The sequence below is a fragment of the Ictalurus punctatus genome, chromosome 11 (assembly GCF_001660625.3).
Source record: "Ictalurus punctatus breed USDA103 chromosome 11, Coco_2.0, whole genome shotgun sequence".
NCBI classification, from domain to species: domain Eukaryota; kingdom Metazoa; phylum Chordata; class Actinopteri; order Siluriformes; family Ictaluridae; genus Ictalurus; species Ictalurus punctatus.
The window spans coordinates 13,550,073-13,568,053 of NC_030426.2; the positions used below are offsets into that span (position 1 = coordinate 13,550,073).

A 17,981-nucleotide genomic window follows, 5' to 3' on the forward strand; every position below is an offset into this window, starting at 1 on the left:
TCCCAATGTTTTTCAAGTAGTCATGTTTGCCTACATTTTTCATTAGTATGTTAATAGCACAGCTGATTTTTTTAAAAAACAAGTAAGTTTGTGGAGTTAAATTATTTAACAGAGTAGCAAAGTAGCACTGAACATTGCTATTTTGTTTAATTTTTAGGGCCAGTGCTAAATAAATTATTAAATAATTATGCAAGTTTAAAACATTTTGTGAACTGTATTGAGCTTTTTTAAATGTATTTATTTATTTTTCACTTTGGTCCAGATATGAGAACATGTTATACTTCTGTGTACAGCTGTCATGAAATCAGAGAGGGAACTCGGAACTACAGTTCCCAGCAGCCACGACACCACAGTCACATGACCACCTGCACCTAAATCACGTTTCTGTTAACGAGCACTTATGTATATAGCCATAGTTTGCACTGCACTCTTTGTCTCACGTTTGTCTTACTTTATCTTTGTCCCTGTTACCGTGTTTTGCCTTATAGTCATAGAGTCTTTTATATTTTGTTGGGTTATTTATTAAAACGTTTAAAATTCTGCACCTGCATCCATCTCAACGTCCAATCATGACAACAGCTCTGTCCTTTGGCACGGTTTAGCAGCTCACATCAAAAAATGAAATGTCACCAGCCACCCATAATACAAAGAATTTTTTTGCTTGCTTCCTGCAGCTAGGTCAAAGGATGTTCCCATTGCAGTCAAATTGTAGAGAGTTCACTTGGATGTTGGAGTGAAACCATCTCTCTCAGATTTGCTGTGTTTTCACCTCCTCACATAAACTACAATGAGAGGGTAAATACTGCCTTTCTAGCATATTATGTGATAGAAGGTGGACAGACTAGATATTGTGTTCTTTTCCTATTTTGGAACAAGGAACAGCTTGGATTGTACTTGAAGTGCAGCTTGTACTATACAGCCAGTACTTATCATAACAGTGCTTGGACTCAGCAATAAAAAATGGATCTGATAATCTGCCCAAAATCGTAAAATCCTATAAAAAATGCTTGTAAAATCAACTACAACAGATCTATGCAACCCAGTGCTAGATAAGGGCTCAGCCTATCATCATGAATGACTCTCACTCAGTTTATTGGCAATTTAAAGACAGCACTCCAGTTAAAACATCACCAATATGTCTCAGTTTAGACCCTGGAGAAATATATAATGGAAATAAAGGTAAAATCCAAATTAGGTAAACTTAGGGAAACAAGCTATGGAGTCAAACTGCAGGGCAAATCCTAAATGACTTCCCATTAGACATACTGCACACTACATACATAACATAAATTTATAAAATATATCAAATAAATAAGCTATTATGCTTTGCTCAATGTAGCGCACATACGTAGGGAGCAGGAAGACATTTCGGCATACTCTCTGGGTGGACCATTGTCGTTACCATAGAAACATTCATATATAAGTTTGGTGTTGGCAAGCCTTTGCCTTGCTTGCTATGGAGTATGTGTGTGCCAGGAGCCAGAGAAAGCTTAAAAAACAATACTAATAAACAACCCAACAACTTTTTTGGTGTTATCAGAGCCAGTCAACACAACTTTTGTTAGATTTTAACAGTGATTTCAAATTGGTGTTTGAAATGTCATCTGGTTTCTGTTTATGGGTTCCTCTCCTCATTCAAGTAAATAGAGGTCTGGTCTTGTATGACTGGAAATAACTGTCTCGGTGCGTTGCCAAGGCCACCAAGTGGACAGACTTTACTTCTGCCAAATCACCTTACTAATGTTTACATGACACTTACTATCTTGTTCTGCAGCAAACATTGCCCATTTTACTTTCCTACATGGTGGGACGTTTTTTCCATTATCATGTAAATGCACTATTAGAGCATAAGCAGAGAGCTCGTGCGCTCTCGTTTTCTATCACTTTGTTTGATCCTTTTTTTTTTTTTTTACTTTACACACTCTGGTCTGCAGATGTTTTAAAATCTGCTCAAATGTTGTTGTTTTTTTTTTTTTTTTAGAGGATTTGCATGTGTTTAACTGATGTGAAGAATTAGAGCTTGAAAAGTATAATGTCAGCATTGACCAGCTGACCCATCACACTCTGTATCTCCATCAGTCTTTATTTGGGCTATACTTTCTTTATGTGGGCAAAGCTTCCTGTCCCTCTGTTGATCTTTCCCTGATTGTGTTCACCTGTTGCTAATTTCTTCCTTTAGTTTTTATTTTTATTTTTACCCTCTGTGTTTCCTGGTTTAATTGTGAAGTTACACACATTGTTTGTGTCATGAAGCCATGTGTTCCCTGGTCCTATCTTTGCTTCTATCTCCTTGAGTTTAGCTTTTTCTTAGTTTTGATCCTGATTTGTTTATCTCTGTTGCTCTGTTTTCGCCAGTGCGTGCTCTAGCCCTTTCCTGGTGTACTCATGATGATTATTAGAACCAATCTAATAAACATTTCTGTGTATACCCATGTGTCTTGCACCTCTCTCCCACATCCTCCCCATACAACAAGTACATTACGCAATCAAACTGGTCTGACAGACAATATAATGCCTTAATCCTCCCTAAAAAGGATTTAACTCATCTCTGATACCATGAGTATGATTATTAAACAGGAATGTCTTAAAGGCATGGTTAATACTTTGACAATTTATCAAATGAATCAGTAAACTGATTATTTAGGGCAGTTTCTCTTGTAAATATTAGTAATAATTAATTCATTAATCTCCAGTAACCGCTTTATCCTGGTCAGGGTTGTGGTGAAGCTTGTCTTTTTACATGATATGCTTGGCTGGCATGGGACATAATTTTAGGTTTGGACAGCTGCCAGTTTGTGCTGCCTAGGCAAGTACATGAGTAATAATGTAAAGAATAATTATATTATGTTTTATTCCTATACCACCTGTTGGATGAAGAAGGAGAAGAAGCTCTTTCCCACCAAACTAAAGGTAGTCTGTTGAAATAACTGCTTAATAACTGAAATTTGACTATTGGGTCCAATACAATTTACAGAAAAGAGGAGCAATATACACTTCTGTATGAATGACAGCCCAACAGCCCATACTGCTTATACTGATGAACCACACAAAGTTAAACATCAAATGTCTATCAGCTCTAGTTTCCTGCTAATTACAGTTAAATTAGTGTAATCTATTATTGTGTAATTAGTGTTATAACACCACCTGTTTAGCCTAGAAAGCCCAGCAGTGTCTTCACATCCTGCTGAGAGGTCACTGTCACATTCTACAGGGGGACAACAGAGAGTGTGCTGCTCAGTCTGTCTGTCATGTCTGGTCTGGGAACTGCGCTGTCTCAGACCACAAGACCCAACTGTGGATTTTGAGAACAGATAAGAAAAACATTGTTTTTTCTCTACCAACTATTTACACCTCCTACCACAAAGGGAAGTCAGCCAACATCGTAGATGACACCTGGCAGAACATGCTTGAGCATCCATACTGCCAAAGAATCCCACACAAACATAGGAAGAACATGTGAATCTCCACACAGCCAGAAACCCGAGCCTAGAAACAAACTGGGGACAGTGGAGCTGTGAGGCTGCAACACTAACTGCTACACCACTGTGCCACTCACTGTGCCATACAATCCATTCAAATATGCATAGTCAGTATACACTATCCTTTGAACTGTTTAGTACTGATTCACTGTAATGAAGAGAAGACAGATTGGGAATTTTAAATAGCAAAGCAAGGTCGTAATTGTCTAAATGGCTTGTCTAATGATTATTCTTAAAACCCACACCCTTGAGTGGTGCAACAGAAGAGTATTTGCCCTATTGCTGGAAGATCTTGAGATAAAATCCCAATCAAGCCTCCATCTGCTGTCATCCATGGCTGGGAATCCAAGAGAGCAAAATGGCACTAGTCTCTCACCTCTCAATCAGAGCAACACTAATCGATCGTAGGGGTCTGTGAGTTCATGTATGTAGAAAAAGACAGTATTTTCCCCGAATTGTGTTCAGTTGCCCTGTTACTTAGCATTTAAAAAAATCTTGTGGCCTTACATCATTCAGAGAAAGCATATACTAGCCTTCACCCTGTTGTGTGAAAAATTGGCAAAATTACCATATTTAGGAAAAAGATATCAGATCCCACATTCCAAATTTTCCATGTACAGACAGCAATTTCAGAGCATTATCTCAATGTGGCAAGTTAACTTACAGCAACTCTCTCTTTATTGTACAGTTAGCTTACACACTTCCTTGCCATTTGCTCAAGCTGCCTAGCCAGCAATATATTTCTTTTTTCTCTAAAACATTTAAATTTGTTTTTCAACTGAATTGTGTTGGTTGCTATATCAAATTAGAGGTGGAAAAAGATCTGACATGAATTATCTTGGTTTCATTTTTTTTTACTTCAAAAAACCTTCAACTTTAACAGGGGTGTGTAGACCTTTTATATCCACTGTATATTTCTATTAAAACTAAAGAGTTTGCTCAGGCAATTGGGATACAACATTGCTAAGGAGCGATCACTACCGGAATGCTGAATGAACATGTTGCACACTAGATGTTATGATGCTACACTGCACCATGTACACTATGATTCCAGGCTCTCCAGCATCGGCTCACATGTGCAACTTTAATTACTTAACTAACACCCAATACCCATTATGCGTGTAATAATATGTGTGTGTTGAGTAAATATTTCAGAGACTGTGTTTTGGATGAGCATGAGGCAAGTCTGGGGACAGGAAACAATATATAAGGACGCGTATATAACCAAATGGCCTGCTACTAATGAACTAATGAGTGATTTAATAATATGACTTTTTCTCTTTGCGTGTGTGTAAATACGAACCTTCCAGCAGGTCAGGTGACACTGGGCAGATGTTGCAATGGGATCCTGCTGATTCCACCACCTCTTGCCATCTGAAACACAACAACAGCAGCATGTTACACCACAACACATGTTGATAAGCAGTTCTGTAGTATATATTGCGATATTTAACACCTCGGATACTGTTATAACTAACGCTTTAACGTATGGTTACTATCCCTATGCTCCCTGTGTTCTGGAGGAGGGTGCCTACATAGTCCGTATTTTTGAACAGTGTTGGTGTTTCTTATGTCTCTCCACCATAATTTTGTATTTTATTAAATACACCATTGTGATAATATCATAAACCATGATAAAATGATATGGAATTTATATTAAATGGTTCTGAAAAAGATTAGGAAATTATAAATAGTGGCACAAGCCTAGTTACAGTACATGTGTCTCTGTCAATACATCAGAAACAGTATAGTGCAATTATGTAAGTTAATGAATATAAATGTAATTTTGCTTGTATTTTCTCATTTGTAAGTTGCTTTGGAAAAAAAAAACGTCTGCTAAATGAATAAATGTAAATGTAAATTAAAAAACAGACATGGGGCACTGTAATTCAGAGCCAAAGACTGTCTGTTTTAATTTCCATAAAGCCAGGGTTACACTTGATGTGACTACAGCTAGGAAAGTGGAATTATTCACATGCTTGCCTGTTGTAAGTAAGTAAAGGGCAATGAGTAATTGAATGGAGTGATTGCTGTGAGTAAAAAATTAAGAAAGAGTGAGTATTTAGAGAAGTATATGAATGTGAGTGAAGAATTGACTGGCAGTGAGTGACTGAGTGAGTGAATGAGTGAGTGAATTAGTAAGACCTTAAAGAACTTCCAATAGCGACTTGGTGCTGAATGTAGCAGCTAGTGTGTTAGTATGCTAGTAGTTAGTGATTGTAAATGAATAATATATATATATACACACACATATACATTTATATATATATATATATATATATACATTTATATATATATATATATATATATATATATTCATACATACATACATACATACATACATATGTATATACATATATATATATATGTATGTGTGTGTGTGTGTGTATGTATATATATATATATATATATATATATATATATATATATATATATATATATATATATATATATATAAATGTGAGCAAAACTGTGAATGAACTAATGAGTCAGTAAACTAATGAGTCTACTGTTTTCCTGAACTCTTCACTCTTCAGGAATTTGTTTACTTTAATAGACAATTCAAAATTACTGAAACTTTTTTTGCTGGTTACAAAATTTCTAATTCGTGTCCTTTGTAAATTAAAACAATACACACATACACATACACACAGTATATTCAAATATGTGTGTGTGACTTCCTGTATTGTGTGACATGCTGATGGATTTAAAGCACACTGCTATAAAACCATTAGATAATAGGAAGAGACATAAATAGCACTGTAAATCAAGGGAGATAAAGTGTGATGATCTATCTCAGCCTTTAAATATCCTGTGTTGTTTAGAGCAGTGCTGCTAAAAATACCATGGTGCTACAGAGAGCTGGACAATTATCAAAAGTTTCACTGGTACCAGCATGTAATTTGTTTTATTGCTGTTATTGCTGAACACTAAATATAGTTGATAGCTTCATTGCAGGTACATGGTTAAGGTCCAACTCTCTTAGATGCAGATACACAGTGCCAAACAAAGTAACTGGAGCCAAGTCTGAAGCCTTCACATGGAATTTTGAGAGAAAAGCACTCATGACAAACATATGCATGGTCATGCCAAATTGAAGTGTTGGAAAAAAGCTTGAAAACAAATGGCCTAACTGATGAGCACTCTGCTCCTGAGACCTTTTATGGTGTCTGGATGCAAAATGGCATCACTACCTGGTGAGTCTGAGCTCAACTATAATGGCGTTTTCAGGTCAAGTTCAGGTATAAATTAAATCTTACAGTCAGTGAGAGCAGATTGACGATGCACAGTTAGCTGGGTGAGCTTCCACAAATGTGTGTGTGGGGAGGGGCGGGGTGGCAGGGCATTCAGCCCTTGTGAAGCCTTTGGAATTGCATTTATGGCATTTGGCAGATGCTTTTAACCAGAGCAACTTACATTTATCTCATTTATACAACTGATTAGTTGAGGGTTAAAGGCCTTGCTTAAGGGCCCAACAGTGGCAGTGTGGCAGTGCTAGGATTTGATCTCACGACCTTCTGATCAATAGGCCAACGTCTTAACTAACTCCTAAAAATGTCACTTTCATTTTTAAAAATAGTTTACAAATAAATAATGATTGGCATCAATTAGGGCTGCAACTAACGATTATTTTCATAATCGATTAATTGGCCGAATATATTTTCTATTAATCGGATGGGGTGGGGCCAACTTTCAGTATCATTTTTTTCATTTATTTAAAATAAAATCCACAAACTGAGTGTTACAAATATAAACTTCAGATTAAACTTTACACAGCTGTTTCTCCAAATTATATAAGCCTTAAAAGAACCCAATACACACAGACACACACCAGAATATATATTATTCATTTAGCACTGTAGTTTAATTCAGTGCTTTTTATGCATCCATAAAAATAATGATTAATACTTATAGATAAAATAAACTATATAAAGTATATAACTAAGTATATAAACAATAAACTGAAGAAAGTCATTGTCGTGGACTCTGGATGTCTGCTAAAGTCGCGGAGTCACATTACGTGTGTATGAGGTCATGCGCCGTCGACTAGGAGGTGGCTTTTATTTCTGGTTAGTAAAATAACTGCTAGTGATATATCTGAGACAATATTACCTTTCTAAAATTCCTACACTAGACGGTAGAGTACATAGTGCATAGTGTAAATGTATAGTACGTCATTTGGGACACAACTTTAGTATTTACTCTCCGAAGCATGTTTTCAGAACAGAAGTAACATAGTGAGTAAACGCATCCCATGCCACGTACAGACCGACTAATCGATAATGAGATACGCTAACAACGATTTTCATAATGGATTATTATCGATTTGATCAATTAGTTGTTGCAGCTCTAGCATCGATGCTAATGGCATAAGAACATTAAGGACATTGAATGATTTACTTTAATTGATTTCTTATTATTAAGGATTTATTTTTAGTTACTCATCTATGTATAATATGGGTAATAGGGTTGTACATTCAAAGTGGCCTCATCAATCACAATATTGAAAATAAAGAAAAAATAACGAGAGTAGCTTTCCCGTGATCTTCAGGAAATTCAGATAATGCAACTTCCTGAGCATGAAACTTGATATATTCACAAATTAATGCAAAAATAACAAGATTTATGAAGTATTTTAATGAATATATTCCATGGTATTTCAATATGTTTTCCAAGTGCTGTTTAATTAATGCTTTACATTGTTAATCTGAGACGTGCATATACGTTTAAAATGTATTTTATCTTTATGTACATATTTGTAAAAGAAGCATTAGTGGGACAAAAATGGCGTCCCAATCACAGAATCGACCAGCTACCTGCAGACATTCTGACTAATATCAGCTAACTTTTAGTTCATCACCCAGCATTAGCTAGGCCACCTAACACTAGCTAAGCTACAAATAATTTGTTAACGGACGCATCTGTTAATTACACATTTATGATACTTATTGCTGTTTACGGCAGGGTCAGCAACTGTGTGACAGCATGTCAACTTCTACTTCAAAAAATGATGCTCATTCTGAATGACCATAACTTTCGACCCCTACACATGATGACTCGTCGTAGTTCACACCGTGGAGAGTGTAGTCTTTGCAGGGAGTAAGGCACAGCCGTGATCACTTTAGAAAGGCATGAAGTCAGTCTCTCTCTCTGGCTTCTAACAGTCAGCCAGAGCAAGTGTTGGATGTTTAAGCATGGTAACCAATGAAAATAGTGAGAAGGAGGTTCGTTTTCCTGCTGCTGTTTAAACCTTTTGCATATTTCTCTTGTCACGAGGACAAATTCCTCTCAAAAAAAGAACTCGGATAACAGTGAATCGGATTCTGAAAACCACTTCAAAATGAATTATTTATAATTATTGTCTCAGAATAATCTTGTCAAGTTTTACTGACAAGATTAAATATTGGTCACAATAGATTTTCTTTCATCTTACCCAGTTCCAGTGCTCCGGTACAGCAGCTCAGAGTTAACAAACTGGCATAAAGGTGAACCGGAGTCTCGGTACAAAACATGCTGTAACCTAAGCTGTGTGACTGACACGGGCTCATACCATTACAAATACTACACTACCACTCAGATCCGAAAACACACTGAGGCAAGGATACAGGATCATTCCTAACCAATTACTCACACACACACACACACACACACACACACACATTTACACACCTGAAAGGATGTAAATGGCTTCGGGCACTTTTTCATAATTGACAATGCTTTGTGCAAGTCAAAACATATAGTGAGTGCAGGACGGAAGGAAACATAAGGAACGGTTAAAGTGATAACAACTGTCATTATCAAAGCCTCTTTCAAAAACAATTCAGAATAAATGCAAAACAAAAGCAAAATGTTAATCTAAATGGTAATGCTTTACATTAAGTTTCCTTTAACTACATTACTTACAGCTGTACCAATATGAACTGATGCTTTAATAAGTATTATATTAGTAATGTAAGGAACTAACAGTAGAAGATCTTTATTAATTTAAGGAACTAGCTAAAGTTATTTATTTATATCATTAGATGACATTAATGCCCCATGAACTTCACCATCAATTCACAAGTACAGTAACATTAATGGCATAATTAATGCTGAATGAATGTGTTGTGAATATGTTAATATGTTGTTCTGAGTTCATAGCTTAGTTTACATTGTTCATTGTGGATTAAATTTAATCGTGAATTCTGACTAGCACAATTAGTCATTTATTCAACATTTAAAAAAAAAGAAGAAAACATCAGTTAATACAGGTGTTAATTCCTTTGATAAAAATTACTTATGGTCTATTAACTATTGAAGCAAATGATGTTTGATTAAAGAACCAAATGCAAAGCATCAACAGTAGTCGAATAGTGTGTTTGTCTGTGTAATGTTTTGTGATATGCTTTACAGTGTGTTTAATCACTGCACCCTCAAAAAAGGTGCACATGTCTGGCTTAGCTTAGTTTCTTTACATAGAAGCGTAAAAGAGACGGAAATGTGCCAGCATATGCTGTTTATTTACCAACAGATGGCCTCCATTAGATTACCCCACCCTGATATACATAAACAACAGAGAGAGAGAGAGAGAGAGAGAGAGAGAGAGAGAGAGAGAGAGAGAGAGAATAACATGTATTATGTATTACTGTATAATATATGTATAACATATATTATGTATTACTGCTTCTCTAACTCTGTATGCTTGTTTGCAATTTTACAAAAGGTTAAAGTTAAGAAGCAACACGAAAGGAAAAAATGAACAGGATTTATTGTTTTTCATACCGGTTAGTAATATAATAATTAACAAATAGAAAATAAAAATCTGTTTGAGTAAATGTCTGCAGCATAATTATATGATGCTTTCTTATGATGTGTTTTTGCTTTTTAAATGCAGTTTTACTGCAGCCTTGATCACACACACAAACACACACACACACACCTGACTCAGCCCCTGGAAGGCTTCACTCACTCAATCAGATGTGTTACAACACGAGTGTGTAAATCATTACAAATTGTGAACTCAATATGAATGTGTGTGTTTAATATGTACTTTAATATGTAAAGTAAGTCCATCCATCCATTTTCTATACCACTTATCCTACATCAGGGAGCTTGGAGCCTATTCTAGGGGACTAGGGACACAAGGCATGGAACACCCTGGACGGGGTGACAACCCAGCGCAGGGCACAATTGCACACACATTCACACACTACAGACAATTTGGAAATGACAATCAGATTACAACGCATGTCTTTGGACCGGGGGAGGAAACCGGAGTACACGGAGAAAACCCCCGAAGCACAGGGAGAAAGGGAATCAAACTCCCAACACTGGAGGTGCAAGGCAAACATGCTGACCACTAAGCCCCCCCATCCCCACAGTAAGTCTACATTCTACATTATAAAAATAGAACTTTCTGGAGGAATGTATTGAGCGAAATGAGCCCTCATGCCCAGGAAGAGACCACTCCATTCAGTATCGGATAAAGGTGATAAGCCAGAATGACTTTGTATTGATTTATTGTGGCTCTAAATCATGGCAGCAAAATGCCCCCTACTGCTTAACAGAGCCACCGCTGATCAAAGTGTGTTCTCTAGTTTTACAAATGATGAGGCCTCTGGATTCCTCACTAAGGATCTTTTGCAATGACAGCACAGGACCAGATGTTTAGCTATACTAATTTTTTTCCCTGGAGGAACTGAAAATAATCAGTATCCATCTCTCTCCCGTACACTGATGTGTTTCTGATGTTCTTTATGATGCGGTGAATACATTTTCTTTAGACATGGCAAACCAGCTCCTGTAATGTGCAGGTATGTAGATCTGTGTGTGTTTGTGTGTGAGAGACAAAGTAATCTCTCACTCACGTCGGAGTGTGTGAGTCTCTGCAGACTCTGTGATCTGTCAGCAAGACAGAAACGAGGAAGCAAGTGCTCCGTGCTCAGACGCTGTGTGTGTGAGAGAGAAAGGAAAGAGATTAAGATGCATTCTTGCAGTTGTGTGTGTTTACTCTGATGCGATTCTGGAACATTCCACAGTGTTGTGTTTGTAACTCGTAGCCTGAATGAATGCTCCTCCAACTACGAACCCTCTGACACTTGAGCAATAACAGGAAAACAAGGTGCTTCCCTACAAAGCTGTTAAATCCCCTTTCCAGCAACCTGCTTAATGGATGTCTGTTGCTCTGTGGATGTGTGAAGGAGTGTGTGTCCACATGTGGCACTGTTTAACACTGATGAATAAAAGCAGCTTTTGGAAACGCTCCACATTTAACTGTCTATTTTGTTAACAGGCAGCCAGAACTGATAATTACCTGAGAAGTTAAAACCAAGGATGTAATTATTCGCAAATGGTTTCATCTTTTTTATTTCTTTATTATTTTATTTGTTGTTGTTTTTTTTTTGTTTTTTTTTATAGCTAAGTAGGTTAAATATGGCGTTAATTTGTGAGTTTCAATCATTTTGGCCATTATATTCTTATCATATAAATTATTTGGAGCAATGGCTGCAGCGACAAACCAGTAAGTCACTTGGTGTGTTAGTATTACACACGCCATTATGGAGAAGAAAAAAAAACGGGCATCCAGTGACATGTTTACAAAGCCTCTTGAACAAAATATGTTTGCCCAAATGTAGGTTAATTCTTCCGAGATGTAAAACAATAAGCTTACAAAATCGATATCTTTCTAGACATACCAAGCCAGTCTATCATCAGTAAATCAGTAAGAGTCTGCATTTCACAATTTTATAGCTTATTTTGTCATAACTGGCCTAGCTACAGTGCTAATTTGGATGAGAGCTTTGTGCACGGATTTGGGCATGTATTGGAGGTGGGTTGAACGAGTAAAGAAATTGTTTTTTAGTTCACCTTGTAACAGCTAGAATGACACCAAATGTATCTTTAAAGCCGTTCATAAACTCACCAGATAATGTAACCAGCTTCCTGTTAAGTTCTGCACTGGCAAAGTCCTGCTCATCACATTTAAGCGCTGAATGGTTTAGGTGTTACGCAGGCTCACAAGCCATACCTGTAGTTTTGCTATAGATGTTGGTAGATTTCATCAATAAACCTAACGAGGCAACACCTACTTTCAGAGAAAATGCAATTTGATTGACATGGCAGATGACCAACCACGCACATTTTGCTGTAGCCTGTCAGCAAAAACATGAGATTTTGTTTACACATCACTCAGTGCTTCCAACAAAACTCTTCATGGACTTTAATAGCCCAATAAATATATTTTTCTCCAAAAAGATGATGTTCAAAATTTTGTATTCCACTGCACATACACAGTAATGAGCCAAGAAGATTGTTGCCTTCAGTATTCTGAAGCTTGTGACAAAAAACAAACAAAAAAACACAAAAGGCCCACAGAGCAAGTGAGGCTGAGACTAGCTGTGGCATATGTAACTGATCTCCTGAAACAGTATAGCCGATCCTGAGCGATTCTCAGGGCGGTAGTCAGATATACTCAGTACTCAGATGTCTATTTCTATAATGCTGCTTTGTGACTATGTCCATTGCTCGAAATACGAATAATATTTAATTGACTTGAGGTGAATATCCAGTCATTCACCTTCAGTATTCATATCTGGAACATATCCCAGGGTCGCTGGCTACAAGGCTGGAATACAGCCTGGAAGGGACACCAGTGCATTGCAGGTCAAATTTACACACTCATTCACACCTAGGAGCAGTTTATTGTCACCACACACACACACACACACACACACACACACACACACACACATATGCATCCTATGTGAATAGGACATTAGAATTAATTTGGACAGTACAATTAGCTTTATAACTGCACCTGCTTTTATATAATCGCCCATCAGATCAGCCTGCAAGATCAATTTCCTCCTCAAGGGCTTCCAGTGAAGACAGCAGAGAGGCGCAGTAAAGAGCTCCACACCGAATAAACTTCTGAAAGACTCTTCTGAAGGGTACTTTATTCTGCTAATGCCAAAAGTGTTTAAAGGTTCTCTGTATATGCACACAAAGACGAATAAACACAGCATGTCGCAGCGGGTAAAAAAAACTCTTCCAGAGCAACATCTGCTAGCAAGATCACTGAAGCAGCTCTCTGGACAGAACTAAATTTATCAAACATGTAGTTTGCATGATGCTAACGTGTTAGTCACAAGCTCCAGTACAAAGGGGACTTTGAACTAAGGAGAACAATGTGTAAAATTTTTGACCAGTAGACAGCTCAACCTGTGTACTGTGGAATTTTAATAAACTTTGCAATTTAGCAGTAGATAATTTTACTCCTAGAAGGTAGCAGTTATCTGTTGTTGCGTTTCATTTTCTCACTTGAGGAAAGATGCTTCTTGTTAGCGTATATACAATAAAGCTGTTCATTAGTGCGCGCTACAAAAACTAAAACAGCTCACACTGTCATACAAGTGCTACCCATTCACTCAAGAGTGTTTTATTGGTAAGTAAACGTCAGCGCATGCACATTAAGCGGTCATGAATTTATTTTAGAACTGACGGCAGCTAAACCACATTTGAGCAATAAAAGTGAGCTTGAGCGGCTTCATCTCTCTTCTTCTGCTTTCTTCTGACACCTGCACTAATGCTGTTTTAAGGCGATAATCATTTCAGAGTCAGGTGGCAATACCATATATCCTGTCTACAGCAGTAAATTTGCTACATAAAGATATTTCTTTTCATGCCACTGAACCACACGGATGTCGTAAACATAGGAGTAGCCTAGTGTACACCTGCTACTTAAAGTGGCACTATATAATCACAAGAAAGTAAAACACAATTACTGAGCTATTATTAGGGCGGCATACCCAGCAGGATTACCTAAACACACCCTGGCGACGCTAGCTTTATCAAAGCCAAATCAGCCGTGACTCCATCAGAGAGAGGGAAGCTCTCAGAAACACTCAGAGATATCGGCTCCCCCAGTAATAATCTCAGATGATGTTAATATGTTCTGCGTGGGTTAATGGTCATAAAGACCATGGCAACCTGAAAACAGATCAACTAATACTGATAGAATGTTCACGCCATCCAAATATAGTAGTCTGATTAGTACTGTACATAACCGCAATGTGCCAATATTAAAATTCCATATTATGATATGATGAACTGTATCATTCTTTATGACGGTTTACGATGTAACGTAAAAAATGATGACTGTTAATTAAAACAGCAAAGTGAAAACTTTACTAGACGACAGGCAATTCACTTACACAGTCACAGGGATAGTTCATGTCCACCTTTCACAAAACTCTTGTCTGGGAAACAGAAATATCAGATTGCCTCCTCAGAAAAAGACAGACAATTGTTGCTCATATCTGTTCAAAATGAGGAGTCTTAGATGACCGCTGTCTTTAAGCTGCCTTGTAAAATCCAAATTTATCTCAGGAGCACCAGCTCTGCCCAAAATCCTCTCACACCCTGCTGTCGATTGACACAAAGTGGTAGGACATGCCAAGCACATACTTCGGCAGTGGTGGCTCAGTGATTAAGGCTCTTGGTTACTGATCAGTGGGTTAAGTGTTCAAGCCCCAACACTACCAAGCTGTCACTGTTGGGTCCTTAACCCTCTCTGCTCCACGGGTGCTATATCATGGCTGAACCTGTGCTCTGACCCCATGCAAGCTGGGATATGTGAAGAGAATTTCACTGTCCTATAGTGTATATGTGACAAATAAAGGCTTCTTCTTCTACCTACTTTAGCTGTCAGTAACAATTATTATACGAGAAACTAGACAAAAATTACCAAAATATGTAGGTGTGGGCTATAGCATCTACACTGCTAATACATTTAAATGAACAAGGTATGTGTTTGAGGCAATGGTCGACAAACAAGGGGTCCTTGAGCTAGGCTTTAATCCTCTCTTCTCCAAGGGCACTGTATCTCAGCTGCGCCTGCACTCTGTCCCCAGCTTTTTAGGTTATGCATAAGAAATAATTTCCCTCTACTGTATTTGTACCTGTGACAAGCATTTACTTCTACAGCTGAGGACTTCTACACCACACATATAAAATTCCTCAGGGGAAAAATTATAGTACGATATATCTCACATATGCTATATTCCACTAAGGTCAGTCTATAGCAGACCGCTGACCTCTTTTCAAATCGCAGGAACTCCTAAGCACATGTGATTGGTGGGGATTTTTATAGTCCCTTAAATGGAAAACATCTACCCCAGGTTAAAAGCACGCACATAAAAATCTCACTTTGCAGAGTGAAAGGTGCCACTCTGTGCATTTTGATTTGTTCCAGCTCTGAGAAACTGAGCAGAAAATGAATCAATGCACCTGGACACCTGGAGTACGAAAAAGCAATCCAGCATAAAAATCAGTGTTCAGCTCCAGCACTGATCTACCAGTGCATGCAGAAACACAGCCACAGAGCTTTGATCATCAGAAATAAAACCTAGCCTATGACAAAAAGTCACATTCAGTTAAAACTGAAGGCTTATTTTCAGCAACCCCCCCAACATTGAGCAGACTTTAGCTCTTGATCAAGATCTCAAACACCTGCGCTACACAATAACAAGCAAAAGACAAAGTTAATAATGCAGCTGTTTCCTGTCAAATTCTGCATTTTTACTCTATTTATGTGTTTATTAATTGTCAGTTTTCTCTTAATTTTCCAAAGCTGTTTTTTTACTCTAATCTAAGTTTCTTTTTAAGGCAGAATAGTAACAGGTGTTTGGTTATTTTTGCCAAACTTCTTTACAAACTACAGTGAGTTTACACTCTGCACAAAATGAATAGAACACGGTAGAGAAGGAAAAAAAAAACTCAGCTGGAATACATTTTGAACAGACAGTAATGAAGCTGGATAAAACTGAAGATAAAACAAACAACTCCAGTATTAATTCTTAGACCGTTTAGACACTCTTAGATTTTTCTTTAAAACTAGATAACTCAATGGCGTGAACATAAGAGCCACAAATTCCGAATAAATCTGTTTCTAGTTCATTCCCTAAAATCCTACTCGACTTCACAAGTCTAAATATGTTGTGAAAGTACAAGGCTACTACACTATAATATAATATACTGCTATATACTATAATAACGCATATCACACAGATGTAGGCCTAATGTAAACAATATATAGATCATAATATATAAACAAACATGCAATATATAAAATACTAGCTGGATCTTTGTAGTAATAACAACACTAAGCTCCAGTAACAAAACCATAAAGTAAACAACTTGGGAAATGATAATAACAAAATAATCAGTCAAACAATACAGTATTTCATCCACTGGTAGTTAAACAAATACATAATGTCTCCATATTCCCACTAGTACTATGGTAGTTAAGTGAAGTAGAACTAGTTGTATGTGTTGTTACCTTTTCTGCGCCCTGCTCGCGCTCCTCTCATGGACCTGTGTGTAAAAACGCACTCCTGCACGAAATGACAGATGCAACCAATCCGGACAAAATGAAGCCCAGACACGTTTCCTTCGGCTGATCCGTCTCCACTTCTGCCCTGGAATACCGTGGCATAATTTTAAACTCCGATTCCAAATGAGTTTCCTGCGAATCTATGGACCACTGAGTGTGGAAAAGCTCAGTTTAGTGCGCGCGCGGACATACACACACACACACGCACGCACGCACACGCACAGACACACGCGCGCGCAGCCAAAGTCCCTGGCGCAGTTCAGCGCACACTACCAGCTCAACTCAGTATCCTGTGCAGTCATAATGTGTGCAGGAGGAGCAGGCTTGCCAAATTAGACTGAAGGGGTTGCCATATTGAAACTTAATCCCCGTTTAATTTCCACAACTGTTAAGGCATTTCATTAAAAAAAATGAATGATAATAATTATAATAATATTCGACTTGTATAAATATCTGGTACAAAAGGCTTATCTAACAGAGTAGTAATTGGCTTTGTTCCCCATTCTGTGAAACTGCATGAACACATGGACTCATGCACCTAACAGGACATAACCTTTGTACATGGTTTCGATATGTTTTTGTACATTTGCACCGACCAACCTACCTGGGTGGTGGTGCCGCAGGTAGCGCTGCCCCCTCACAGCTCCAGGGTCCCCAGTTCATTGTGCATGTTTGCCCTGTGTCTGCGCGAGTTTCCTCCAGGATCTCTGGTTTCCTCCTACTTACCCAAAAACATGCCAGGTGGATTGGCTGTGATTTTTTTTTTTTTTTTTTTTTTTTTTTTGTGTGTGTGTGTGTGTGTGTGTGTGTGGCTCCCCGAGATGACCAGCATCCCATCCAAGGTGTTTTCCCACCTCCCGCCAAGTATTCTTGGGATAGGCTCCGGAAAGGGCTCACTACCTCGTTTTGTATAATGATATTAAAGTTGCCTTTGATTTTGATTATAACAATATCCACGTTTTAGTCTAGCCAAATGTATTTGGTGGAGGGATTTTCTGCAATCTGGCCATCTGAGTAGGATCCAGCCTCTTTCTGCACAGGAGACTTTTTAATTAAATCCCTGCCGTGGAGAAAAAAATTGGCGCGAGCTTCTCGAAAGTTGTGCAAGTTCACGCAGTGCCTATTAAAGT

The 17,981-nt window shown here is 37.8% G+C and overlaps 1 protein-coding gene across 1 annotated transcript in view; it reads right to left on the reverse strand.

Annotated features, from left to right (window-relative positions):
• The window catches only part of LOC108271491 (neurturin), a 29,583-nt gene extending 12,443 nt beyond the window's left edge, over window positions 1-17,140 (reverse strand). The window contains exons 1-2 of the mRNA XM_017479085.3: window positions 16,798-17,140; window positions 4,783-4,853 (exon numbers count right to left, since the gene is read on the reverse strand). Coding sequence (XP_017334574.1) covers window positions 4,783-4,853; window positions 16,798-16,828 — 102 coding nt within the window. The 5' untranslated portion in view covers window positions 16,829-17,140. The remainder of the gene's footprint in view (window positions 1-4,782; window positions 4,854-16,797) is intronic.
• Window positions 17,141-17,981: the final 841 nt, after the last annotated feature.